General features: G+C 37.5%; 1 protein-coding gene across 1 annotated transcript in view; it reads left to right on the top strand.

Annotated features, from left to right (window-relative positions):
* Positions 1 to 27,459, top strand: part of ADGRV1 (adhesion G protein-coupled receptor V1) — a 597,511-nt gene that overhangs the window by 203,786 nt on the left and 366,266 nt on the right. Inside the window, exons 60-70 of the mRNA XM_032156840.2 lie at positions 10,270 to 10,387; positions 12,520 to 12,643; positions 13,964 to 14,102; positions 14,483 to 14,665; positions 14,917 to 15,149; positions 17,452 to 17,600; positions 19,144 to 19,345; positions 19,858 to 20,077; positions 24,075 to 24,314; positions 25,701 to 25,850; positions 26,866 to 27,339. Coding sequence (XP_032012731.1) covers positions 10,270 to 10,387; positions 12,520 to 12,643; positions 13,964 to 14,102; positions 14,483 to 14,665; positions 14,917 to 15,149; positions 17,452 to 17,600; positions 19,144 to 19,345; positions 19,858 to 20,077; positions 24,075 to 24,314; positions 25,701 to 25,850; positions 26,866 to 27,339 — 2,232 coding nt within the window. The remainder of the gene's footprint in view (positions 1 to 10,269; positions 10,388 to 12,519; positions 12,644 to 13,963; positions 14,103 to 14,482; positions 14,666 to 14,916; positions 15,150 to 17,451; positions 17,601 to 19,143; positions 19,346 to 19,857; positions 20,078 to 24,074; positions 24,315 to 25,700; positions 25,851 to 26,865; positions 27,340 to 27,459) is intronic.

The raw sequence follows: 27,459 nt of genomic DNA, 5'->3' as shown, positions 1-27,459 counted from the left end.
CACTAAAGTTGATTCCATACCCTTGCTATTGGGAATAGGTTGACTGATGTCTGATGTTGAGTGGAAGCACCTACCCTAGTGTGGGCTGCAGGCAGGGAAGGATGGTAAGAAGCGATCATGTTGGAAGGTACTGGGGTCTCTTGGGGAGTGGTAAGGGGGTGCACCAGCTTCTAGTCCTGAGCCAGCAGGAATGAAGTTTGCTTCCCTCTCGTGCCCCTGTTGCAGGACTCATGACTTTCAATTCATAAAGACTTTGTCCTTTGGCTCCGCAGTGCAGCTGCAGGACACAGATATGCCCCTCTGGGAGCTGCTACCAAAATGGGCTCAGGGCAGGGCCTCTTCCCCAACTCCAGGGCAAGCAACTTCACAAATTGTCTGTCCTCCATTGCTGGGACACTGCTGCTCTGTGTAAGGAGGGGGAGTTGGGCACTGTTCTTCCTGTAAGCCCAAGTGGCATAGGTTCACTTTCAGCAAGGATTGAGCCGCTGAAAAAAGCACACAAAAAAATGCTTTGTGTGTATGCACTAAATCCCAGTGGGAAGAACCACAACTGTGTCTGTGTCTGCCACAGTCTAGAGTGGGAGATAACCCCCTCTCTACGACTGTCCCTAGGCATTGGTGCTGCCCCCTTCAGTGACTGGCCCTATGCCTGCATTTCCTTTGTCCCAAGGGGACTCTGATGGGTTGTGCTCCCCCTCCCTTATGGGCAGCCTACACTGTGGGTTAGATCTCCAGAAGTCCTTTAGCTCCCTGGGACCCACCTGTCCCCCGTGTTTCCCAATGTCAGAGCCAGTTGTGGGGTATATTTGCAGGAGATCTGGTGGTTCAGTGACTCTAGAGCAGAGAGGTCTGAGGCAGGGCAATGGCACTATGGTTACACAACCAGTACGGCACCCTCCATCTCAGTTTGGGTCTGAGGGAAACAGGCATGCCTGCACAAGCTAGCAACCTGGTTCTCTGTCCCTGGGAACTTCCTGAATCGCCACTTATAGCATTGTCTTGGGTCACTAGCACAGAGGGGCTCCTCAGAAGCTTGGCAGCTAGGACATTGTCAGAGGAGTGAGGGGAGGAGAGAAGCACTCCCACCTACTTTCTATGGGGCCCTTGGGGGTCAATCTCTGTGGACTCAAGCTGCTTCCCTTTTCTACACCCCCACTTCTTCCCACTGGCCCTCTGACAGATCCTGGCTCTCTTCCCCCAGTTTTCTGTTCAGAACTTGGCCTTTCACCAGTAACTTTGATCATCTTCCTGAGGAGAACTGGCACCTGATGTTCCTGGAGAGCCATCTGCTCGAGGCACTGGGCACTGTGCTGTCGCTGCTGAGGGGAATGGTGACTGTGGTCACCCTGTGTGGCCACACCTCGAGAGCTGTCTTTGATTTTCTTCTGCGTAGTATTACTTGTAAATTCATGTGATAATATTTACTATGTCTGGGATTTTTTTGGAAATTCATATGCATGATGGGGGGAAAAAATCACACACGACACACACACACACACAGAAACTCTAGATATCTGAAATCAAATTCTTGTTTTTGAAGTTTTTATTGATACATAATTGATATACATGTTTTCAGAGTACATGTGATAATTTGATACATTCATATAATCAAATCAGAGTAATTGAGATATCCATCACCTTGTTTTTTCTTTATGCTAGGAACAGCCTAATTATTCTGCAGCTGTTTTGAAATGTACAATAGATTATTGTTACCTATGTCAAATTCTTTTTTTGTTTGTTTGTTTGGTTTGGTTTTTTTTTTGGGGGGGGGAGACAAAGGGTCTTGTTCTGTCACCCAGGCAGTAATGCAGTGATGCGATCATAGCTCATTGAAGCTTCAACCTCCTGGCTCCAGCAGCATTTCCACCTTAGCCTCGTGAGTAACTGGGACTACAGGCCTGTGCCACCATGCCTGGCTATTTTTTTTTAATTTTTAAAAAATTTATTTTATTTTATTTTAATTAATTAATTTATTTTTTGAGACAGAGTCTCGCTCTGTCACCCAGGCTGGAGTGCAGTGGCATGATCTCGCTCACTGCAAGCTCTACTTCCCAGGTTTACGTCATTCTCCTGCCTCAGCCTCCCGTGTAGCTGGGACTACAGGCGCATACTGCCACGCCTGGCTAATTTTTTGTATTTTTAGTAGAGACAGGGTTTCACTGTGTTAGCCAGGATGGTCTCAATCTCCTGACCTCGTGATCCGCCTGCCTTGGCCTCCCAGAGTGCTGGGATTACAGGTGTGAGCCACTGTGCCTGATCTATAATCAAATTTTTAAATTCAGATTCTGCCCCCGTTTTACCATCAAAACTACCCCTCTCTCACATTTTTCCTCTCCTGATTGAAGGCAAAGCCAATCAACCACGCTGGATGTCTGGGTGTCATCCCCAGCTGCACCCTTTCTGTAATCGTTACATGTATTTGATTACCAAGTCTAGTCAGTTTTCCCTTTAAGTGTGCTTTCTGACTATTCTGACTGTGCAGAACGTCTATACTGACTCAAAATACTGATGGTGTAACATAATAAGACAATGTCAAACTTAACAAAAACTTGTAGTTTTTAACATCCATGTACACTTTGAAAAAAAATCAAGGAAGTATTTTAGTCAATCAAAAAACTGAAACACAATAAGTAGTTTGAGAATAGCAAGCATATTACAGTCCACCTGTATGTGTCTCAGCCTCCCACAGTGATAAGAAGTGAAGGTGCAAGGTCCTATCTACTTTGAAGGAGGAACACAATCTTTTGGCCCATGGAGTTGGTTTCTGTAACTTGTAAGAATGACTCCCCTATTCAAAGTTTGGTCGGACATTTACAGATCTGTTTGTCTTCATCAGCATGAGCCTGAGAACCTTGGCTGGAGTATCAACCAACCCACTGTAGGATGTGATTTTTCTGGTTGCCTGTGTGCACTCAGTTTCTTCCTCCTCTTTCCCTTCTTTGGCTAGTTTTAATAATCAAAAGAAGGTGGGGAAGCAGCATATGGGGCCCAGTTAAGCTGAGCACAGAGTTTTTTTTAATGAATAATCCCAACCTAACCACAGGACAGTGGTATTTACCAATCAAACTCCTAAGTCTTTTTCTGGAAGGGAGGATGGGGAGGTAGAAGAGACAATCTGATTATAAAATATACGTGGAAATACAAAATGCCAAGAGTAGCCAGCAACTCACAAAGAAGAATATGGAGGGTGGCCTTACTTAGCCAATGTGTCAGATAATACACAGTTAAAGTAAATAAGGCAGTGTGATATTTGCTCTGGGATGAACAAACAGGCCAAAGAGAAGAAAACAGTCCAGATTTGTCAGTCTTTTTATAGTTTTTGCTTTTAAAATCATGTTTGATTCTAAACAGATTTCTTAATTTAATGCCTAAACAGCTTTCTTAAATTAATAAAGATGAAACCAGAATGCAATTAGTTAAAAAACAAAAATATCAATAAAACCTGATTCATAAATTAAAAAAACTTAGAAAATAAGAATTGACAAGAAGGAAATAATTATTAAAAGAGAGAAAATATTGAAAATTGGTAAGAGACTATATAAATGTAGACAAATAAATTTTAAAAACCTATGTGAAATTAGCTCTAGCAGATATACAGCAGATATAGAAAGTCTAAATCTATGCACTTTTGAGAATGAATAGAGAATAAACATTAAAAACATTAAAAGCTCTGTAGGTGGTTTTCCAGAGGAATTCCACCAAATATGTTTCCATGGTCCATGTCTTAATTTTTTTTTTTTTTCAGTCTAGTGACTTCTTCAGAGCTTTCAACATGAGATAGCACAGAAACAAATACCTTTTTTCCCTTCAGTATTGCAATATGTGATTAAGGAAGTCATCAGTGATGCCCTCTGGCAGTCTATTTGCCATGCACATGTTCTGCCATCATTCTTGAGGTGTGATTACCCTGATGGTATTAAATCTCAAGCAAGATGTTGCAGGAATACCATCCATTTACTTCTCAGCTTCTGACACATGATGTCTCATGAAACATCTAGGTTGTGTGCCCTAGCCATAATCTGAAAACCTCTCACCTGAGGAGCATTTAGAAATTAGAAATTAGTTTCAAATGTCTATAAATATTTTCCTCGGTAATAAGCAGTAATTTCAGAGTTACCAGATTCTTACTGCTAGATACACTTCCCAGGTGATTAAAAAGGTTTTCTTGTTTTGAGCATAAAATCTACACTAAAATGGCAGATAGTCTGATCTTTTCTTCCAGCGAATAATAAGTTCATCCATTTTTAGAGTACTGCATTAGGAGGGATGATGTTGTTTCTAGATTCCACTCTCTCTGTCTACTTGTTTGGTCATCAGCCTGGTACATTTCATGTACAACTGTGTAACGGCTCCATTGTTTTAGTATGTCTAGTTCTGAATATATACAAAGATCTATGTCTCCCACAGGTTCTAATTTGGTTTTGAGGATGTCTTTCATCATCTCTCAGTTCTACTCATGGCTAGTGGTATCCACGCCATCAATAATGCCCAGGTGGAAATCGTTCTCATAGCCACTTAGTATTCACATTGGCAATAAGGAAAACCTAGTCTACAGAAGCTGTTATACCTACGTACATCCCAGGTTGTACCAATGCTTACTGTATAATAGTTTTCTGGACTTTCTCAAAATGTAACAGTGACTGTGGAGTCACCATTGCCCATCTTACAGGGAAATTCTCACAATAATTCTGTTCAGTCCTACCTTGGTAACAGGGCAAAGTCCTTTCCTATTTCTACTTTATGCAGGACAACTAAGCTCCATACTCTGTTTATAGAAACATACAACTCTCCAGAACTGATGAATGGTCTATAGGTGATAAGTCAGGGGGATATTGCACTTCACCTTCCTTGGGGAGAAAATTATGAGGTGGAGATTCGTTTCCAGAGGCTTTTTAGGAAGTGCTCTTGAGGTCAACACCTGTGTAAGTAAAAGAAGCAGGATTGGACAGGGATGAAGGCAAATCATGAGGCAGTTGAAACTGACGCTACAGTATACTACAATTTGTTTTGAAATGGGACTGACCCTTCAGAGCTGTCTGAGTTAGAATGATGGTGAGTTTTATAATCTTGTGTTGAGCAGTCATTGTGTATGGACCATGCCAGGAAGAACATTTGACCATGTGAGAAGGGGTTGTCTTCAGATGAGGCAATTTGCAAAGGAGCCTGACAGATGAGAGTTGTCTGCTGGAAACACTTCCAGCAGACAGGGTAATGAGTTCTTTCCAGAAGGGGAATCTTAGTGAACATCAGAGCATCCACCACTGAGATGCAGGGTAGGGCCACGTTCAAGAGAAGTTTGTTCTGAAAAGCTCTCCCTCTCTTTCCCTTGGTCTTTTATGATATACCTTATTTTTTCACTGCCCACTTTGACTCTTTGCCTTCTACCCATTCCTGCTTCCTTCCTGCCCCATCCACTGTTGTTGGTCCCAAGAGTACTCCCTATTATGTGTTTCCTCTCTTGTCTTTCTCTTAGCAGAGTAACTTCTAGAAACTTTGTTAAGTATCATTGTAGGCTGGTAAAAATAAAATGGTCCTGGGAAGATAAGAGGAAAGAAATATACAGAGAACAACTGTGCCAATACTTTGAGAGAGAATCATGATGCATATCATTTTTATCTCTACCTTTTCCTCTGCATTCTAAAACAACTCGAATGTGTCCTATACATCACTGGTTAAATTTTCTGCAGTTTGAATTCTGCATTTTATTGTTTCTCATGAACATTGTAGTTTTGCAATTGCATTTTTTCTTTGAGATTTTTATTATTAAATAGTATTATTTAAATCTCCACTCAAGCTTTTGTTTCTTCATAGTTGCTTATTGTTATTTTTACAATGTATGCATTTTAAAAATTTTGTAAGGGCTTCTAGGAAAATATGTGCTCCCTGCCTGAGACCTTATTAGATGTACTTATGAAAAATCTGTAATTCTGGGATGCAGTGCATCACTCCCATTCCTTTTACTCTCTACATATTATGAATTGGAAACTCAGAATTGATATAAAGACGAAAGAGCTGATAACAATGGGAACACTAAAGCTCTGAGATAGGTGGCAGCCAGTTATTCTTGGTTAGTGTAGTCTCTGTGGCCTGGAGTTCAAAGAAGTCAGGAAATGGGTCTTACACCCAGTATTAGTTTGTTCTCACACTGCTAATAAAGATATACTCAAGACTGGGTAATTTATAAAGGAAAGGAGGTTTAATGGACTCACAGTTCCACATGGCTGGAGAGGCCTCACAATTATGGCAGAAGATGAAGGAGGAGCAAAGTCATGTCTTATATGGCCGCAGGCAAGAGAGCGTGTGTAGGAGAACTGCCCTTTATAAAACCATCAAATCTTGTGAGACTTACTCATTATCATGAGAACACCACTGGAGAAAACCCACCCCCATGATTCAATACCTCCTGCCAGGTCCCTCCCATGACATGTGGGGATTATGGGAGCTACAATTCAAGATGAGATTTGGGTGGGGACACAGCCAAACCTTAACACCCCCTTTGTGGTACTTCCTGTTATTTAGGTTCATGGCGTGGAATGTGTATCCTCTAGTCTACTCCAAACTGATTCCTTCATTAGTGAAATTGTACCTATATTTTAGAAACATTTTAATCTTTAGTTTCTTTCTTTCTGTTAGTCTTGGCCCTTTATGGTGTCTACGTGTGCATTTGAAGAAGGCACAACTCATGCAACCAGTCTCTGCCAGTTTAACTCAGAAGTCTCTTTCCTCCATCTCTGTTTTAATTTGCTGTAAAAATACATGTGCTCATGGAAAACAGACAAACAAACAAACAAAACAAAAAAACCTCAGTCAGTACAGAAGGATGTAGAAAAATAAGTATAATTCCCCTGACTCCCTCTGAATCTTGTATTCCTACTTCCCAGAGGTAACCACTATTGACAGTTTTTTATATACCCTTTCAAAAATTTTTATGCGTATCCAAACATGTGTCTTATTCTTACACAAATGGAATTTTACACTGCAATCTGTTCAGTAACTTGCTCTTTTTACTTTATAATCTATCTTAAACATTTATTTTTCATACTAGCTAAAATCCATTGCACTAAAAAAATTGGTTACATATTTTTCATTGCATAGATTCCCCTTAGAATTTGATACTATTGACATTTCTTCATGAGCACTGTTTTACTGTGGTGTTTATAGGTTCTCTTACATTTTTTGTATCTTTCTGGGATTCACATTTCTTGTTTAGTATTTAGTTCTGTCTAGTTCTCGTTTCTCAAATGTTTATATACTTTTGCAGACTTCTATCACCTATATTTGTATTATTTTCCTCTCCTCTACTATCTTCGCAATCTTGGTTCTCTTGAGATATGGGAAGTAGCCACTGAAAAGTAAAAAGGATATAGATTTTATAGCCAGCTAGACCTTACTCCAAGTCTTCACTCTACTATTTAATGCCATGTGACTTTAGGAAAATTAATTTCTCTCACATTTGGGTTCTTAGTTGCAAAATGACGATAATAAGGCTTAATCTAAACAAAGGCTCTGAGTATTGCATGAAATAATGTTTGTGAAGAAACTAACCAATTTACAGACATTTAGAAAGTGTTTTATACAACAATTGTAATTTAGAAACATTTTAATGAAATAGCAGGTTGCTACCTCAACTTAATATCTGCATCATAGGATAAAAATTAAAGGCTTTAAATTTTTAAAACTCAACAGCTTTTCTACATCACGGGATAAAAAATTAAAGGTTTTAAATTTTTTAAAAACAGGAAAAATTTATATTTCTATTTTCCTGAGATAGCCTATATGTAGTACCATTTCTCAAACTGTTGTCTGCACTGCTATTCAGCGGAATAGAAATAATTGTTCTGAATTTTAAAGAAAAAAAGGGATTCCAGTTTCACATGGACTTGGGAAAACCTTGATTGAGCTAAGTAGGCTCTTTGTATGCAGGATTATTTTTAGACACTTTAATGTACTGAAGTCCATTTTGAATCTCTAATAGAAATATTCTGAATTTATTCCCCTATGAGACTTCCCCATCACCTTTTTATCCCAGAACATTTATTACTATCTTTTATAACCATTGGCTGGGATTTTCCACCTGTAATCACCCTTTTCCCCCTCTTACTGGTTGTAGATTTCTTTGAGAAATGAAGAGCATATGATATGAAGAGCTGCCTATGTATACAGTAGATAAGGTGGAGGGCAATATAAACATGTAAAATATAGTCGATTCTCATGATTCACAGTAGCCAATCCTTATCATTCACAATCCCATACTTGAGAATTTCCCTACTCACTAAGGTGTATTTGCAACCTCCAAAGTCGATACTTCTGGTGTTTTCATGGTCATTCAGGGACATACAGAAAGTGTTGGAGAATTTGATTCACCTGATTTGTGCATTGCCAGCTTAGGTTGAAGAAACCAACACCTTGACTTTTTGTTTCAGCTCTCATGTTATAAACAAATGTTCTTTTTCCAGTCCATTTATTATCAGTTTTTAAAATTTTTGTGCTTTCTGTTGGTGAGTTTACTCTTTAAATTTGCCCCCAAGTGTAGTGCTGAAATATGGTGTTCCTAAGCACAAGAAGGCTGTGATGTACCCTAAGGAGAAAATATGTATGTTAGATAAACTTTATTCAGGTGTGAGTCATAGTGCTTATTAAACATGAGAAATGCATTTTAATGATTCTAAGTTTTTGCCAATATGTACATGTCTGCAAATTACCACAAAAGTGCTCAATATTGATTTTGGGGTTACAAAGTTGGGTGAGTAGACAAATGTGCAAATAAGGAATCCAAGAATAGAGGAACCAACTGTATATAAAATCAGTAGCACCTTGAAGAAATTACTGTACATATAAAGAAGTATGTAAAGATGTTCATGGCAATATTATTTGTAATAGTAAATAGCCATTGTCAGACAAATCTTGCAAATAGTATAAAGGCAAACAATGGAATCCCCACAGCAATGAAAATAATACGTTGAGTCTGAGAGCAGTGACTCATGCCTGTAATCCCAGCATTTTGGGAGGCCAGAGCCTGGTGGATCATTTGAGGTCAGGAGTTTGAGACCAGCCTGGCCAAAATGGCAAACCCCTGTCTCTACTAAAAACACAGAAATAAGCCGAGCATGGTAATGCACACCTGTAATCCCAGCTATTCGGGAGACTGAGGCAGGAGAATAGTTTGAACCTGGGAGGCGGAGGTTGCGGTGAGCTGAGATTGTACCACTGCACTCCAGCCTGGGTGACAGAGTGAGACCCTGTCTCAAAAAAAAAAAAAAAAATACATTGAATCTACATAAGAAAACATGGGTAACCTCAACAGTGTGCATTGAAGGAAAAATTAAGGAGACACAATGCATTTTAGAGTGAATAATAGGATGGGAAGAGTTTTGAAAAGGGAGATCGAAATGGGCTAATAAATAGGTCAAAAAGAATAAATTATAATAAAAGACCATTTGTTGTCCAGTAGAAACAATGCTGTTGACAGGAGTAGGACTAATTCAAACTATGCACCTGAGATCCAAGAAAAAAATAAGAAAAAATAAAATCATTAACATTCTTATGAGTTACCAGTAAGGAGAAACAATGTACTATGAGAAAGAAGTATAAAATACCTAGGAATAGATTTAGCAAGAAATAAGTGGAACTGATATGAGTAAAGATAAAAACAAAATCTTAAAGGTGAAGGTAAAAGAAAACTGAAACATGGATGTAAAATACCAAGTTCCTGGATAGAAAAACTACACTTTCTTATGAATTAGGTCCTTTACTGCTACCTTTAGATATTTTTGTTAACTAGAAGATGCCATTACTAATTTAACATCAGCAAAATATACCATGAGTTGGATATCCAGTGCTGATGAACAATGGCTGGTATCTCAGGGCTGTGGTTGCCCCTACAACTGTGATCTAATGTCATTCACACTTTGTTTTCTCCTTTGAATGGAGCTATTTCTTATAAATATAAAGTCTATGACCTTTGTCTGCTTACATCATTGTGTGATCATTTGGCTTTCTTTAAAGATTGGATTTTCAACGGTTAACATTTTTCAGTAAATTTAGGGGTTGTATTCTTTTCCCATTTTCCCCATAAAGAACCTAAGTGGAATTTGTATTCAGAACTGATTTTTGTGGAGTAATTCTTTCTAGCTGCAACTCATAATTCTAGTGACAAAAAAGACACCCTTAAAAATGATTATGGACGTAAACATTATTCTGCTAATGACAACATTCAAACTTTGGCTTTGTTCAATCTGGAAAATGCACTGTTTCTGTCATTGGATGTAGACTGAGTCCCAGAAGACCATTGTGTTGCACACACTTCAAGACACAGTGTTGGAGGAGGACAGGCGTTTCACCATTCAGCTGATATCAATTGATGATGTAGAAATATCTCCAGTACAAGGTAAGAGAAATTCACATTTTGGGAAATTAAAAAGTAAATTCTCAGAAAAAATGTAATAAAAATAACCCATAGTTACAAAAATGGACAGTGTTAGGTTTTATAATTCCTAAAACATAAAGATACCATTTTCCACATGTATTAAAGGTTAAGAATTTTTTAAATTAAAATTATAATACCTAATCTTGGTAAGGTCATAGGTCAAAGATTTCATACTGCTTAGCTGTGTAATTTTTTTAAATGAAGATGTTTATTGTAGCAGTGTTTATAAAATATAAAATAAAATATGTCAGCTTCCTAAATGGTCCAGTAGTTAAATGTGTCTGAATACTATGCAGCCATTCAACGTGACATAACAGGAAAAACTCTTAATTACATTAAAAATTAAGAACACATAATTACATGGATAATTGTCATGTTAAGAAAACGGGTTTTGCGACAGCATGCTAAATGTAATCTGTTTTGTCATGTGCATGTCTTACATGAGTTTGGAATTATTTATTTGAAATGTTAATAGTGGTTTTTGATTACCTATATTTTATAAACATATTTACAATTATCACACATTACCTTTGTAATAAAACATTATTTTTAAATGTGTCATATTATGTTTAGCATTATAGCCTGTGTACGTCTGTTTTCATCTGAAAGTAGTTACTCAAATATTTTGACACTTCAGAAACAGGCATTTTAATTCTCATTTGCCTCCAGTTGATATGATGATTTGTTTTTGGATCCATAGAGAAAAGAGTAATGATTCTAAAATGGTTTTATTGTGCTATAAACAATAATAACCAACCATAAAAAACTGGTTCAGAAACTTTTAGCATGAAAATTTGGTGATTAATACATTTCTTTTTTGCCATCAAGAACTCCATCCTATGTGGCTAAAAGCAGATTTCATGTCCAAGGAAATTTTTAGAATTGTAGAGTATCTATCACTGTATATACTTAGGGTAGTTATATTTTCTGCATTTTCGTTTAGGATATTTTCCAGCAAGGGAATCACATCACTGCACCATATTCTTTTATAAGTCTTTAGTTAGCTTTAGTTAACTCTTTCATAAGTCTTTAGTTATCTACATCATGTTAAAATGACAGATGTCATGTAGGCTAATTAAACATAGAAGAATATATGATTGGATCAGGATAAATCATTTACCACATTGAAAAAAATTTTTTGAGGCAGGGTCTTGCTCTGTCACCCAGGCTGGAGTGCAGTGGTGTGATCACAGATTCCTGCAGCCTTGAATTCCCAGGCTCAACCAAACCTCCCACCTCAGCCTCCTGAGTAGCTAGTACTACAGGCATGTGATACTGTGCCCAGTTAATTTATTTTTATGTTTGCAGGGATGAAGTCTGTGTTGCCCAGGCTGGTCTTGAACTCCTGGGCTCCTGGGATCCTCCCACCTCAGCTTCCCAAAGTGTTGGGATTACAGGTGTGATCCACTGCACCTAATTCTTAATATCTTTCTGTCTGACTGTGGTACTTGCTGTGACAAGCCACTCTTGATTCCATTAATCCATTGCCAAAGAAAGTGAGAGTATAGTGATCCAGCTCTTTGTGTCATGAACCCCTAATATGTGTTTCTGGAAACAATTTTCTTTAAGTTTCTGCTAAGTTATATGGATACTCAAATACTTGATATAGTTTTCTGTTTCCATCTTAATAGAAATATTTGACACAGGTTTATAAATGCTTACAGTCAAATGATAGAGTCAGAAAATTAAAAATGAAAAAGTGCCCCCAAGAAGTCTTGCTTTTGCCACATAGCCGGTTGACATAGCTATGTAGTCAATTGCAGTGAGCTGCAAAATGGTTACTGTAGAAGCAAATTAATGCCAATGATAGAGGAGCCCTTGCTTTTCATGAGAGTGATAGGGAAATTACTGCCAATTTTTTTTCTGCCCCTTTCATTAAAATGTAATCTTGGGCAAGCGATTTGCCTCCGTGTCTTCAAGACCTCAGTGTACTTCAGTGTCATAGGTAAAATGAGGATATTAATACCTTACTGATATGAGAGTCATGAGAATGAACTAGATTCCTGTGTGTAAAGTGCTTAGAAAGTTTCCAGGCATATACTAAGGGCTTATGTGCATCTGCTACAAAGCGGTCTGTATCATCTTGAATTTAGGTAGTGCATCAATAATTATTCGGGGTGATAAGCGATCATCAGGAGAAGTTGGGATAGCTTCGTCATCTAGGCACATCCTCATTGGGGAACCCTCAGCAAAATATAATGGTACCGCTATTATCAGGTAAGGACTTCATGATTTTTCTTTGCCTATGTGGGGGTTATGAAGTTTTATTTAAATAATTAGTCTTAAATTTATCACTCTCAATACATACATAGTCTCCAAGCATTAACATCTTATATACTGTTAACATCCTGTAGAGAGGAGAACAAATTTTGGGCAGAAATTGAAATAATATCCTGACCTATCTTGATGTTAGATCATGAGAAGGTTTCTGACTCTTGAGTGATTTGCACAAATTACACCAAGGAAAGCACATGGAGTTGAGATCAGAAAATCTATGCTTTCGCCTCTGTTCTGTTACTAAACATGTGATATAAGGGAGTTACTTCATCTCTGCAAGCTTGTGTGTCTTAGCTACAAAATCATTCCTTAGAACATCATCAGGGCCAAACATTTTGCTTTCAAGTGTTCTAAAATCAGAGTCTGTATTAGTCTGTTCTCACACTGCTATAAAGAACTGCTTGAGACTGAATAATTTATGAAGAAAAGAGGTTTAATTGGTTCAAGGTCTGCAGGCTATACAGGAAGCATGGCTGGGGAGGCCTCAGGAAACTTACAATCATGGCAGAAGGCGAAAGGAGAGCCGGCATGTCCTACTTGGCTGGAGCAGGAGGAAGGGGTGGAGGGGTGCTACGTACTTGTCAACAACCAGATCTCGTGAGAACTCTATCAGGAAAACAGCAAGGGGGAAGTCTGTCCCCATGATTCAGTCACCTCCCACCAGGCCCCACCTCCAACACTTAAGGTCACACTTCAACATGAGATTTATGTGGGGACACAGAGCCAAACCATATCAGGGCCTATCATATAACTAAATTAGTATGATCATAGGCAAGTTTGTTTCTCGTAAAGTTTCTTATGGGGGATGGGAAGCAACTGTCAATGGCATAGCTGGGTTTGACTTTATACTTTATCCTCATGGTAGTTATCCAGAAGTAAGACTATCCCTTCCCATCAGCATACCCTTATATGAAGGGTCTTCCAGTCTTTAGAGAACTTAGACTTTTCACATTTTGTACCTTGCATGTTAAGTGAAAAGCCTATAAATATTAATACTTCTTTTTATTTCTTTAAACCTTCTGCTTTTAGTAATCAGTTTTTGCCTATATTCCTGTCAAGATAGATTTACGCTAGCTTAATACTTTGGGTGTTACTATCTTGGAACTTTAAGACTTTCTTTGGTTTATAGTTGGTAGATGAGGTTATTTAAAAGAAAACTTACTGAAGTGGATGAAAATTGCTGTTAAAAGACAGAGAAAATGTTTAAGAAAAGTACCTTCAATTGAAGTGTATTGGATATACATTTGTTTATTGTTGTAGCCTTGTTCGTGGCCCAGGGATTTTGGGGGAGGTCACAGTGTTCTGGAGGATATCCCCTCCTTCTGTGGGGGAATTTGCTGAAACATCAGGAAAACTGACAATGCGAGATGAACAGTCTGCAGTCATTGTAGTAATACAGGTATCAATATTAGCTGGTTTCTGTTGTGCCCTTTACTCTGTGTGCTGGTGAGTGCGCATGTGTGAGCATATGTGTATATGTGGGTGTGTTTGTGTGTGTGTGGTTAGAAGTGGGGGATGGGGAGGAGGTAAATATTACAGCATTTGTGGTTGTTGGCGTGCACGTATGTGTGTGTGGTGTGTGTGTACGGTTGACAATGGAGATTGGGGAGAAGGTTAATATAACAGCATTTGTTATTGTGGAGGTGCCTGTGTGTGGGGCTAAGAGTGGGAATGAGGAGGAGATTAATATTACAAAATCTGTTGTTATTATTTAGAGGTTAGGAGTTTTTCTTGAAATTCCACAGATTCTACTGTGGATGACTCTTTGTCTTTCTCTAGGCTTTGAATGATGACATTCCTGAGGAAAAAAGCTTCTATGAGTTTCAGCTCACTGCAATCAGTGAGGGAGGAGTTCTGAGTGAATCCAGCAGCACTGCCAACATCACGATGGTGGCCAGCGATTCTCCCTACGGCCAGTTTGCCTTTTCACATGAGCAACTTCGAGTGTCAGAAGCACAGAGGGTATAGTATGAAATGCTGAAGATTTTAATATCATTTTTATTTTTAGGTATTAAAATGTTTTCTTGTTTCTATTCCAAAGTTTTCACAAACTGATTAATTTGCTCCAAACATCATTTTAGCATATAATGTATATAATTTTATAACCTTATATGTAATTTTAACACAATCCTGGTAAATAGAACCTTTAGTTACAGACAGTATTGTCTGGTGATTAAACATCCAAATCAAATAAGAAAATGCATTTTGCATAGGTTAACATCACAATCATCCGTTCCGGTGGAGATTTTGGCCGCGTGAGACTCTGGTACGAGACGATGAGCGGGACAGCGGAAGCGGGCTTGGATTTTCTTCCTGCAGCAGGGGAGCTCCTCTTTGAATCAGGGGAGATGCGAAAAAGTCTGCATGTTGAAATCCTTGATGATGACCATCCTGAAGGCCCAGAGGAATTTTCTCTAACAATTACAAACGTGGAACTCCAGGGAAGGTAAAGGAGAAAGGAAATTAGGAAAAAGAAAGCAAAGAGCAGAGAGAGAGAAAGTTCTATTGTGTAGAGATTAATACTGAGCTCTAAAGCAGTTCTTTCCCTACTCTTTCTCAGATTTGTGTGACATTAGAACAGGACATAGAAGGGAAATTATGACAATGACTGGGTGTTTTTTTAAATTTTCTTAAATATAACTTCCCTCTGAAAATTGAAAGTATGTGTTTCTATTGTGTGGACTCGCTCTGGGTAGCCAGGAAGTTGAATATGATGTGGGCTTCTAATTGATGAAGAAACAGCCTAACAGCTCTCTAAATCACAGGTCAGCTGGTGTGGCTGAATTTGCTTCTTTTGATTTCCATACTTGTGAAAGGGCTGGAGGGAGGGATTTCTTTCATTGGTGCATCTGAAGTCTGTATTGTCTTCTCTGTGGGTGAATGACATAGATGCTTGCCCCATAGTTTTAAAGTGGGGAAAAATTTGAGTGAAAGCTAGTTGGCCATTAATGTGCACCATGTTTTCAAGAAAGATCATGAATTAACTAACCATAATGAGTCTCTTTTATTCCCTGATGTAGTGGGGCAGATTTGATGAGGTGGAAAAACACCTTTAGCATGTTTAAGTACTCACAGGTTCTGAAGCTCACAGGTTGAGAGAGACCTACCAGCACCTCTGCCCAGATAGCAGATAGGTGGGCCCTTCAACTAGAATAATGCCTGCATTTAGAAGAATCATAAAGAAATTTTTCTTGTGCGTGAAAATATTTTTGCATTTGTAATGTGAATATCATGCTTTAAAAACTTTTTTAAACTAAAATATATCACTCAGTGACTTAAGTGTATATCATCCCATCTGGGAAAAAAAATGTATTGTGGGCTCACATACCCTTCAAATTTTAGATTTCCCAAAAATGCTTCTGTGCCTGGCAATGAGAGTGAATTGGTACTCCTAGTAAATGTAGTAAAAAGTTTGAGCTGATCACTGACTACTTTAATTAAATAAATGCAATTTGGTAAAAGTAGCTCATTTAGTGTGAGATCATATTTGTGTTATTGACCAGCTAGAGCTTGAGGATTTTGTCTTCTTTGCTACTATTTTTTAAAAAAGCAGTTTCTATGTAAGTTTAATTCTGGGGAAACAAGTTTTTCCTTCCAGATAAATTTCTAGGTTTTCTTTGATCTCAAAAGGTAAGTAGTACAATTAGCTAATCTACAGCCCACCTCAGACTACTGGTAACAGTTACTCTTATCATTTAATGTTCCAAACCTCAATTTTCTAATTTTGCCTTTTATATAATTCACCAACTCTCAACCTTTCAACACTTGGTAGCATATAAATACCAGAATAGAATTTGGGAATTGAAGGAAGGACTAAAATGGTTTATCGGCATTTTTTAGCCGATAAGTTGAAGCTTATCGGAAGTTGAAGCTTTGTTTGATGGGAATAATATTAATCTAAAAAAAGACTTCTTTTGCAGAAGTATCATTACAGAAGTAAACTACCATCTATATTAAGGATAGAGGAATTGCTTATTGGTTTCTGTAGAAATTGAAATACTTTTCTTTCTTTTTTATTTTTCTTTCTTTTTCTTTCTTTCCCCTTTTCTTTCTTTCCAAAGTCTTGCTGTGTCACCCGGGACAGAGTGCAGTGGCACAATCATAGCTCACTGCAACTTTGAATGCCTGGACTAAAGGGATCCTCCCACCTCAGACTTCTAAATAGCTATGACTGCAGGCATGTGCCATCATGTCTGGCTAATTTTTTAAAATTAGTTTTTAGCAGAGACAAGGTCTCACTATGTTGCTCAAGTTGGTATTGAGAGATTTTTTTTGAATCTTGATGATTTAGTTTGAAATTTAATTAGTGTCATGACACTCATTATTTCTTTAAATAAATCATCTTAACCTAACACTAAATCTCAAGGCCGCCTGCTTACTTACCTATCTGTGAGTGCACTAGGTCTATTACTGCATATGTATTCAGCTGTGATTCCCAAAGGTTCATTTTACGACAGCATCTTTCTGATTTCCTCACAGTTTATTATCTTCCCATTGCCCAAGTTTAGTAACTTTATATTAGTTTTGGCTTCGTACAGGCACCAATCATTGGGAGCAACACAGAAATCTGTTTCAAAACATCATTTCAGGAAAAAGAATATTTTAATGTTGAGGATATTTAAAAGTATTGCAGTACTTTATAGAACTAAGTTGTAGGAGCTAAGAGGACCTTTTAATTCATGCTATGCAATTATGTAATTTTGTTGTTGTTGTATTTTATTTTATTTTGATTTGTATGACTTTGGAAGAGGGTATGATTTTACCATTCAAGAAAATGGACTTCAGATAGATCAACCTCCCGAAATAGGAAACATCTCCATTGTTCGAATCATAATAATGAAAAATGATAACGCAGAAGGCATCATTGAATTTGATCCGAAGTATACTGCCTTCGAAGGTAGGTTCAGTTAGCTAGCTTATAAGTAAGTTTACTACCACTTTCCAAATTACATTAGTTTGAATTTCCATGTGTAAATTGTTTTAGTTTGGTGTGGGTGTGTTTGTGTTTACACATATACACTTATATTTATTTACTTATTTGAAATACATTTTCAGTTACCTTTGGGTAGACTTGAACCTTGCTGTGAATGGCAATGTTAGGAACAAGGCTATCTAGAAAAACTATGTTTAACATTAGGATTATTAAAAGGTTTCTGTTTCAAACATTTTAATGAAAGCCTTTGTAATTTGTGCATATTTAATTTCCTATGTGACTAGAAATCAGTGAATATTCACTTCCTAATGAATAATCATCTTTGAAATGAATATTTTACTGGCCTAGAGATGCAGGGAGTATCAGGATCCTTGATCTTGCTTTCTCGAAACAGTCCCCAGTAGCAGCTTGCCTAATATTGCCAATTCTTTCCTCTTGTAGAAGCAGAATACAGAATATATGGTTATATTCCTTCCCAGGTAGGAAGAGATGGCTGCCTTTCTAGGAAATGATTTTATTCAAAGGCAGAATATGAATATGACTTTAAAAATAAATATCTTACTGCTGCATTTAACCTGATTGGCTTCATTGCCTCTGTCAAAATTCTTTGGTTATCTAGCCATTTTTAAAGTTCATAAAAAATTGCTTTAGGAGTTGGTTTATAATGACTTTATGGGTAAGTTATGGAATACATCACTATTTTGTGAACTTCAATCTATACCTCGTAAAAATACTACATTTTTGCATCAAGAAATAAATGAGACTTAGAATTTTTTTAGTTCATTGTTTTCTGTTAGATTCATTATCTTTGGGGAATTTAGGTCAGTGCATATTTATATTTATAATGTACATTAAGTATTATTTAGCCATAGCTAACATAAGCCCTATTAAATTATATTTTAATATGCAGAATTTAGCATAGCTTAAGAAATACATTTTTGAAAATAATGTTTAAGTTGAAATCAAACATTGAAGACACATTTTCACATTCACAAGTAGATTTCATAGGAACTGAAAATGTAATCAAATTGTACTTATATCTGGACTTTTAAAAAATTCATATGATACACATATCGTAAACCTCATTTATTTATGTTACCATATTTATATTTCAATTGAATGTGTGGAAGCAATCCAGAGTGGTTTCCTATGAGCACAAACAACTTAAATGTTTTTTTGTGTCCATCTAACATTGTCTTAGAAAGCAAGGATCATTTGTTTGTATGTAGTACACAGAGGGAGAATGCCAATGCTACTGATTAAATACATTATTTAAATGCTAATTGTACTGTTCTCTATAACTTTCAACATCTGATAAACTATGTTCCTCCTAAAAAAATAAGTCATGAGGTTTTCACTTATCCCCTTTTAAAATGATAAAAGAACTATGAAAACATAGAGTGCTTACTTTGTGCCATTATGTTTAATTGCCAGGTTTGATTTGGCTGAATCTTGTAAGTTAGTTGCTCTGTCTGGCTTACCAGTTAATTCCAAGTTCCCATTACAGTGGAGGAAGATGTTGGGCTGATCATGATTCCAGTGGTGAGGCTACATGGAACTTATGGCTATGTGACAGCTGATTTCATCTCTCAGAGCTCCTCTGCCAGTCCTGGAGGTGTTGATTACATTTTGCATGGCAGTACAGTCACCTTTCAGCATGGGCAAAACTTAAGTTTTATAAATATCTCCATCATTGATGACAATGAAAGGTTGGTATATAGAAAATATTGTGGGCACATATAAGACATAAGTATTGTGTTCAAACTCTTACATATGTTTTGCACTGACAATAGAACTTTAGATAATATGTGTCCATTGGGAAACAACAGGTGAAATACTTTTGGGGTACTAGGGATAGGGAAAGAGGGGCTAGGAGACGACGTGGTTGCATATGTCACTTCATTTCAAATAAAGGAAATAATATTTTCTGTTTCTCTAGACTTAAATAATCTAATCAGAATGTGGAAACATCCTTTAATTCACTTTGTTTATGCATTAAGCAATTAAAAAGAGGGCAGAAAAGTCCCTACAACTGCCCTAGGTCATATAATATTGATGTTAATCATTCATTCTTTTAGCTAAGCACCCACTTCTTACCACTTGATGTGTGACTACTGTGCCTTGAATATGCATGACCAATTTGGAAAATGACTGGTTATTGGGATTTTACAAGCACTTTAATATGTTTAGACTCACAGAATTGCTCCTTCTTGCCATGCAGTGAATTTGAGGAGCCCATTGAAATTCTACTCACTGGAGCTACTGGAGGAGCGGTCCTTGGGCGCCACCTAGTGAGCAGAATCATAATAGCTAAGAGTGACTCTCCCTTTGGAGTCATAAGGTTTCTCAATCAAAGCAAAATTTCTATTCCTAATCCCAATTCCACAATGATTTTATCACTGGTGCTGGAGCGGACTGGAGGACTCTTGGGAGAGATTCAGGTAGATTTATTTTCCCCATAACTTTAAATATAATTTTTGATAGACTGAGTATGGTGGTGTGTTTTCTCATTCCCCAAGTATATTTCTTTATTCACGATCAATCAATATTTATTAATTACCTTGTATGTGTACAGCAGCTTTTGAGCCAGATTAAGTACATAAAAATGTATAAGGCATTCATCTGTCCTCAGGGAACCTTGAGGGCTTGTTAGAAATGAAGTGAATGATTCTGATAAAATTCATTAACTCAACAAGTATTTGCTGAGTGCTTCCTGTGTGTCACACCCTGTTCTAGGTACTGAGAATATACTGAGGAACTAGATAGACCTCATCTCCGTTCTTATAGCGTTTTCATTTTATTAAGCAGAGTTGAGCAATAAACAACTAAAAATAAATTGATCTGATAACAGTAAGGGCTCTGCTTGTAAAATTGGGAGACACAATTGCGAGTGCTGTTGGTGAGGATGTGATATTTCAGCTGAAAGATGCATTATGAGAAAGAGGTTAGAAGGGTGAGCATTTGGGCAGAAGGAATAATAGCTTCTGCAGAGGCATAAGCTGGCATGTTTCAGGCATGGAGGGGTTCACGTGGTCGGGGCCTGGAGGTAAGGGGATAACAGCACAGGATAGACCAGAGGGCCCAATAGATGTTCAATCACACAGAACCTCCTAAGCCAGGTCAAAGATATCCATTGCTCAACGAAATAAAAGAGGACACAAACAAATGGAAGAACATTCCATGCTCATGGATAGGAAGAATCAATATAGTGAAAATGGCCATACTGCCTAAGGTAATTTATAGATTAAATGCCATCCCCATCAAGCTACCAATGACTTTCTTCAAGGAATTGGAAAAAACTACTTTAAACTTCATATGGAACCAAAAAAGAGCCCACATTGCCAAGACAATCCTAAGCAGAAAGAACAAAGCTGGAGGCATCATGCTACCTGACTTCAAACTATACTACAAGGCTACAGTAACCAAAACAGCATGGTACTGGTACCAAAACAGATACATAGATCAATGGAACAGAACAGAGGCCTCAGAAATAACACCACACTTCTACAACAAACCTGACAAAAAGAAGAAATGGGGAAAGGATTCCCTGTTTAATAAATGGTGTTGGGAAAACTGGCTAGCCATATGTAGAAAGCTGAAACTGGATCCCTTCCTTACACCTTATACAAAAATTAATTCAAGATAGATTAAAGACTTAAATGTTAGACCTAAAACCATAAAAACCCTAGGAGAAAACCTAGGCAATACCATTCAGGACATTGGCGTGGGAAAGGACTTTATGTCTAAAACACCAAAAGCAATGGCAACAAAAGCCAAAATTGACAAATGGGATCTAATAAACTAAAGAGCTTCTGCAAGGCAAAAGAGACTACCATCAGAGTGAACAGGCAACCTACAGAATGGGAGAAAATTTTTACAATGTACCCATCTGACAAAGGGCTAATATCCAGAATCTACAAAGAACTCAAACAAATTTACAAGAGAAAAACAACCCCATCAAAAAGTGGGCAAAAGATATGAACAGACATTTCTCAAAAGAAGACATTTATGCAGCCAACAGACACCTGAAAAAATGCCATCATCACTGGTCATCAGAGAAATGCAAATCAAAATCGCAATGAGATATCATCTCACTCCAGTTAGAATGGCGATCATTAAAAAGTCAGGAAACAACAGATGCTGGAGAGGATGTAGAGAAATAGGAACACTTTTACACTGTTGGTGAGACTGTAAACTAGTTCAACCATTGTGGAAGACAGTGTGGCGATTCCTCAGGGATCTAGAACTAGAAATACCATTTGACCCAGCCATCCCATTACTGGGGATATACCCAAAGGATTAGAAATCATGCTACTATAAAGACACATGCACACGTATTTTTATTGCGGCACTGTTCACAATAGCAAAAACTTGGAACCAACCCAAATGTCCATCAATGATAGACTGGATTAAGAAAATGTGGCACCTATACACCATGGAATACTCTGCAGCTATAAAAAGGATGAGTTCATGTCCTTTGCAGGGACATGGATGAAGCTGGAAACCATCATTCTCAGCAAATTAACACAAGGATGGAAAACTAAGCACTGCATTTTCTCACTTATAGGTGGGAATTGAACAATGAGAACACTTGGACACAGGGCAGGGAACATCACACACTGGGGTCTGTTGGGGAGTGGGTGGCTGGGGGAGAGATAGCATTAGGAGAAATACCTAATGTAAATGACAAGTTAATGGGTGCAGCAAACCAACATGGCATATGTATGCCTATGTATCAAACCTTTACGTCGTGCACATGTACCCTTGAACTTAAAGTATAATAATAAAAGATTTCATTCTAAGTGCAAATAGGATGGCATTAGAAAATCGTAAGCCAGAGAACAATGTCACCAAATTGTCTTTTAAAGCAGCTCATTTAAGTCTACTGCAAGGAAAATGGATTCAAGAAGCTGGTGGGGCAGCATAGGAGCAGGAAGGATGGCTAGAAGGCTATTTATTTCCCTCTACTGTCCAAGTCAAAGCTGACGGTGGCTCAGACAAGGTGGTGGAAATAAAGATGGCGAGAAGTGTGTATACATTGATATTTGGAAGAAAAATTCATTGGGCTGGACGTAGAGGCTGAGGGAAAGACAAGAATCAAGGATAACTCCTTGAATTTAAGTTTGAGCAGCTGGATAATTTGTAGGGTTGTTTACTAAGATGCAGAAGCTCAAGGAGAAATTAAGAATTCTGTTTTGGGCATGTTCTTCTGAGATACTACTGACATACCAGGGGAGGGTGGTCACGTAGGCAGGGCAGCATGCGAGTGTGTGTTGTGGGTTGGTCAGGGCTGCAGATGCAGGTCTGGAAGGTGTTGACACATGGGGAGGTGTTTGAACATGTGGGGCCTAAGGGGTATATCTGGAAACAGGAAGGATATGGTGCTGAGTCCTGAGCTTCCACCATTTAGAGATCAGAGGAAGGAGAGCCAGCAGAGAAGCTTGAGAAGTGAAGGAGAAGGAAAACTAGGAAAGCAGGTGGCACATAATTATCACGTAAGCCAAGACGACAGGACATGGTGTTTCAAGAAGGAAATAGTCAGCTGGAGGGCTGCTGATGAAAGATCAAAAAGCAAAAACAAGTGCCCAACGTTCTTTCTTTGTAGATTGTGTGAGAGGCATACCATTTCAAATCATAGAAATGTAGAAAACTTTGTTTCTTAAAACAATGTATGAAGGTTTCCGTGTGTTTTACACTAGGAATAAGTAGATTTAGCATTTTTCATGGTCTACAGCAGAGTTTTTCCATGGTTTTGTTGTCTTGTTTATATAGGTTTTGATTAGCACAGCCTGTGCACACAGCAGGACAGTATTGTACTTATGTATTTTTAAAATGTTTATATTTCTCTAATATGTATTTTAATATAGATTTTTATGTGTTTTTATCCTATGTGATGACAAATTATTCATGAATACTATAGGTATGTAGTTTATATTTGCAAATACCTTTTTTTTCTTTTTTCTTTTTTTTTTTTTTGAGATGGAGTTTCGCTCTTTGTTACCGAGGCTGGAGTGCAGTGGCGTGATCTTGGCTCACTGCAACCTCCGCCTCCCAGGTTCAAGCAATTCTCCTGTTTCAGCCCCGAGTAGCTGGGATTACAGGCGCCTGCCACCATGCCCGGCTAATTTTTGTAATTTTAGTAGAGACGGGGTTTCACCATGTTGGCCAGGTTGGTCTCAAACTCCTGATCTCAGGTGATCTGCCTGCCTCGGCCTCCCAAAGTGTTGGGATTACAGGCGTGAGCCACCACACCCAGCTGCAAATATCATTATTTTTAACAACAAAAAACAAGTTTATGAAACAGGAATTTGATGGAATTATCCTAGAATAATTTTCCTATATGTGTATATGTTTTCTTAATACTAGATACCCTGAAATAATTCTTTGCTTGAAATTGATCTCTATTAAATAAATACCAAAACCAAAAACATCCTGCAGGTGAACTGGGAGACAGTAGGACCCAACTCTCAAGAAGCCTTACTGCCACAGAATAGAGACATTGCAGACCCAGTGAGTGGGTTCTTCTATTTTGGAGAAGGAGAAGGTGGAGTGAGAACCATAATTCTGACAATCTATCCTCATGAAGAAATTGAAGTTGAAGAGACATTCATTATTAAACTTCATCTTGTGAAAGGAGAAGCTAAATTAGACTCCAGAGCTAAAGATGTTACATTAACTGTATGTATGACTTTATTTTTCTCACAAAATGTGGATTTAATGGATTTATCAGAAAATATATTTACATTTGTTGAAACTCTATAAGCTTGTGATAAATTGGAAATTATAAAACCAAATAAAATCAGAATAATTCTGAAGGGTCAAACTTTTTGGTTTTCATGTCAGCTCATTGCATAGCCTGATTATTGGTAATATTTTTTAAAAAAAACATTTTAATATATGATACTTATTTTACAAGCTTGGAGAAAATTTGGTGTTTTGGGAATATTTGGCAGTTTTAGAGCAGAGGTATTTGTTATAGCATACCAAACATTGGATATCTTTGTCTTCAGAGAATGTAAAAATTATTAACTAGTTATATTCCAGATAGTTTGAAGGAAAAAATGGTACTTGTTTAGTTAAGGCAAAAAGTGCTGGGACCAAGACTACTGAAAATAATGCAGAGAGATGACCCATTTTTTTAAAGTTTGTAAAATACTCTTACTTGAGATCTATATCAGTCAGAGTTTTCCAGAGGAAAAAAACCAATAGGACAGACATGCACACAAACACACACACACACACACACACACACACACACACACACACAGCAGGGTGGAGGGAGAGAAAGAGATTTGAAGGAACAGACTCACATGATTGTGAGGGCCGGCAAGTCCAAAATCCATGAAATAGGCTGGCAGGAAGGAAACTCAGGAAAGAGTTGAAGTTGCAGTTTTGTGGAGCAGAGCAGTTCAGTAAGCTAAAAACTCAAGCAGGATTCCTAAGTTACAGTCTTGAGGCAGAATTCCTTTTTCTCCAGGAAACCTCAGTTTTTGCTCTTAAGGCCTTCAATTGTTTAGATGAGGCCCATTCACATTCTTGTGGGTGATCTCCCTTACGTACAGTCAGCTGATTGTAAGTATTCATCATATCTCCAAAATACCTTCACAGTGACATCTAGACGAGTGTTTGACCAAACAACTGGGCACCATAGTCTTGGCAAGCTGATACACAAAATTAGTCCTCACAGGGCCTGTTTGCTTCACTCCATGTATATCATAGCTAGTAGGAAGAATTTAGCTAAAATTAACTGATTAAATGTAGTAAATATGAGATGAATAAAGCAAAATTCAGGCATCAAATTACTATTCTCTTGGGATTCTACAAATGGGAGTTTTCTGAATTCTTATTCCCGTCATCTTTGGGGAATAAGAACCTACTTGTTTTAGGTAACAGTCAATGTGATAAAGAAGTTTTCAAAAATTAGGTAGCTAGGTAGAGTATATTTAAGTGTCATTTTTATGTTTCTTTCATTTCCTCAGCTTCTCTGTTAATATGTTGGATACTATAATTTGATCCCTATTGTTTTATATATTATTTCCTCTGCTCTCTGTTTATATTTTTTAGATACAAAAGTTTGGTGACCCAAACGGAGTTGTTCAGTTTGCTCCTGAGACTTTGTCTAAGAAGACTTATTCAGAGCCTCTGGCTCTGGAAGGGCCCCTGCTCATTACCTTCTTTGTCAGAAGAGTCAAGGGCACCTTTGGAGAGATTATGGTATTATTTTTCATTTGATTTTTCAAAGTACCACTTTGCCTAACAAACGTGGTTAAGAGGTACAGAGAAACTGCATGTTCTAGTTAATTAAAGTTTTTGATAAACTAAAGTTACGTGAGTTTTCAGAGAAACAGAGGCTTTATTTAAACATCTGTGGGCTCTCATCAGCATCAACCTCTAGCTATCTCTCTAAATTAAAATTGGTTACAGTTAGTTCAGAAAGATTTTCCTCACACTTAATCATAAAGAACCAAATGATTTTACATTTTATTGTTTGCTATAATGTGAAGCCTTTCCTACTTAAGCCTCTCAATGATTTGTGTAAATTCTCCAGGGCCTTATTTCTCATTAGAATTTTTCTATTTAGCAACTGTTTTTTAAGAGGTTGTCTTTGCATGTATATTTATATAGAATGTTTGGGGATGCCCTTGTAAGTTTTCATGATATTTGATTAACAGATCAAGGTAATTTGTTTGCAGGAAAAACATATTGTGTGAAATTTCTCTATACACTGATCTCTCTTTCTGTATTGGATATTAACTGATACTTCTTCAGTTGAAACTTCATAGTTTTGAGGCCAGCAATTCTTGGAAAATAATAATTGATTTTTGATATCTCATAAATAGTCCTTTTTTATTAAAAACAAACAAAAATTCTGATTTGAATTATCAAATTATCTACTTTTTACCTTGAAATATTGTGTGTGGTTTACTACTAAAGTTATTTGTGGAATGGAATTTTTAAGGTAGCTTGCTTCTCTGTGTCCCTTCAAATTGTGCTATTATTTTAGAGGCAGATAAAATAATGAGATTTTGTAATCTTGTCCTGCAAATAGCATTCAACAGCCTGAAAGAGTCAATATACTTTCCAAGCTAACATATACTTAGAGAGTTTGGCTTTGAATATAGTGATGCACAATTATATATTTTTTGTATATTATAGAGAAAAACATAAGGGAATTTGGTACAATATACTGAATTATATAACTTTGTTGAGTTTTTTTCTTTTATTTTAGGTTTACTGGGAATTAAGTAGTGAGTTTGACGTTACTGAAGACTTTCTTTCCGCCAATGGATTTTTCACCATTGCTGATGGAGAGAGTGAAGCTAGCTTTGATGTTCATTTGCTACCAGATGAGGTACCTGAGATAGAGGAAGATTATGTGATCAAGCTTGTATCTGTAGAGGGAGGAGCCGAACTGGATCCGGAGAAAAGTATCACATGGTTCTCTGTTTATGCAAATGATGACCCACATGGAGTATTTGCCCTGTATTCAGATCGCCAGTCAATACTTATTGGGCAGAACCTTATTAGATCCATCCAAATTAACATAACACGACTTGCTGGAACATTCGGAGATGTGGCTGTTGGGCTTCGAATATCATCGGATCATAAAGAACAGCCGATTGTTACCGAAAATGCAGAGAGGCAGCTGGTGGTCAAAGATGGTGCCACATATAAAGTGGACATGGTGCCAATAAAGAATCAGGTTTGTGGCATTTCTTCAGTTTCCTGATTATTCCAATAAAACCCTATCAGGAGTGCCCATGCTTACCTCATGATCAGTTTGAAATCTTATTCAGGTATTTAAATGGAACCACACAAAAAA

The sequence above is a fragment of the Hylobates moloch genome, unplaced genomic scaffold, assembly GCF_009828535.3.
Source record: "Hylobates moloch isolate HMO894 unplaced genomic scaffold, HMol_V3 SCAFFOLD_6, whole genome shotgun sequence".
NCBI classification, from domain to species: Eukaryota; Metazoa; Chordata; class Mammalia; order Primates; family Hylobatidae; genus Hylobates; species Hylobates moloch.
This window is presented reverse-complemented; position numbering and strand designations above follow the sequence as displayed.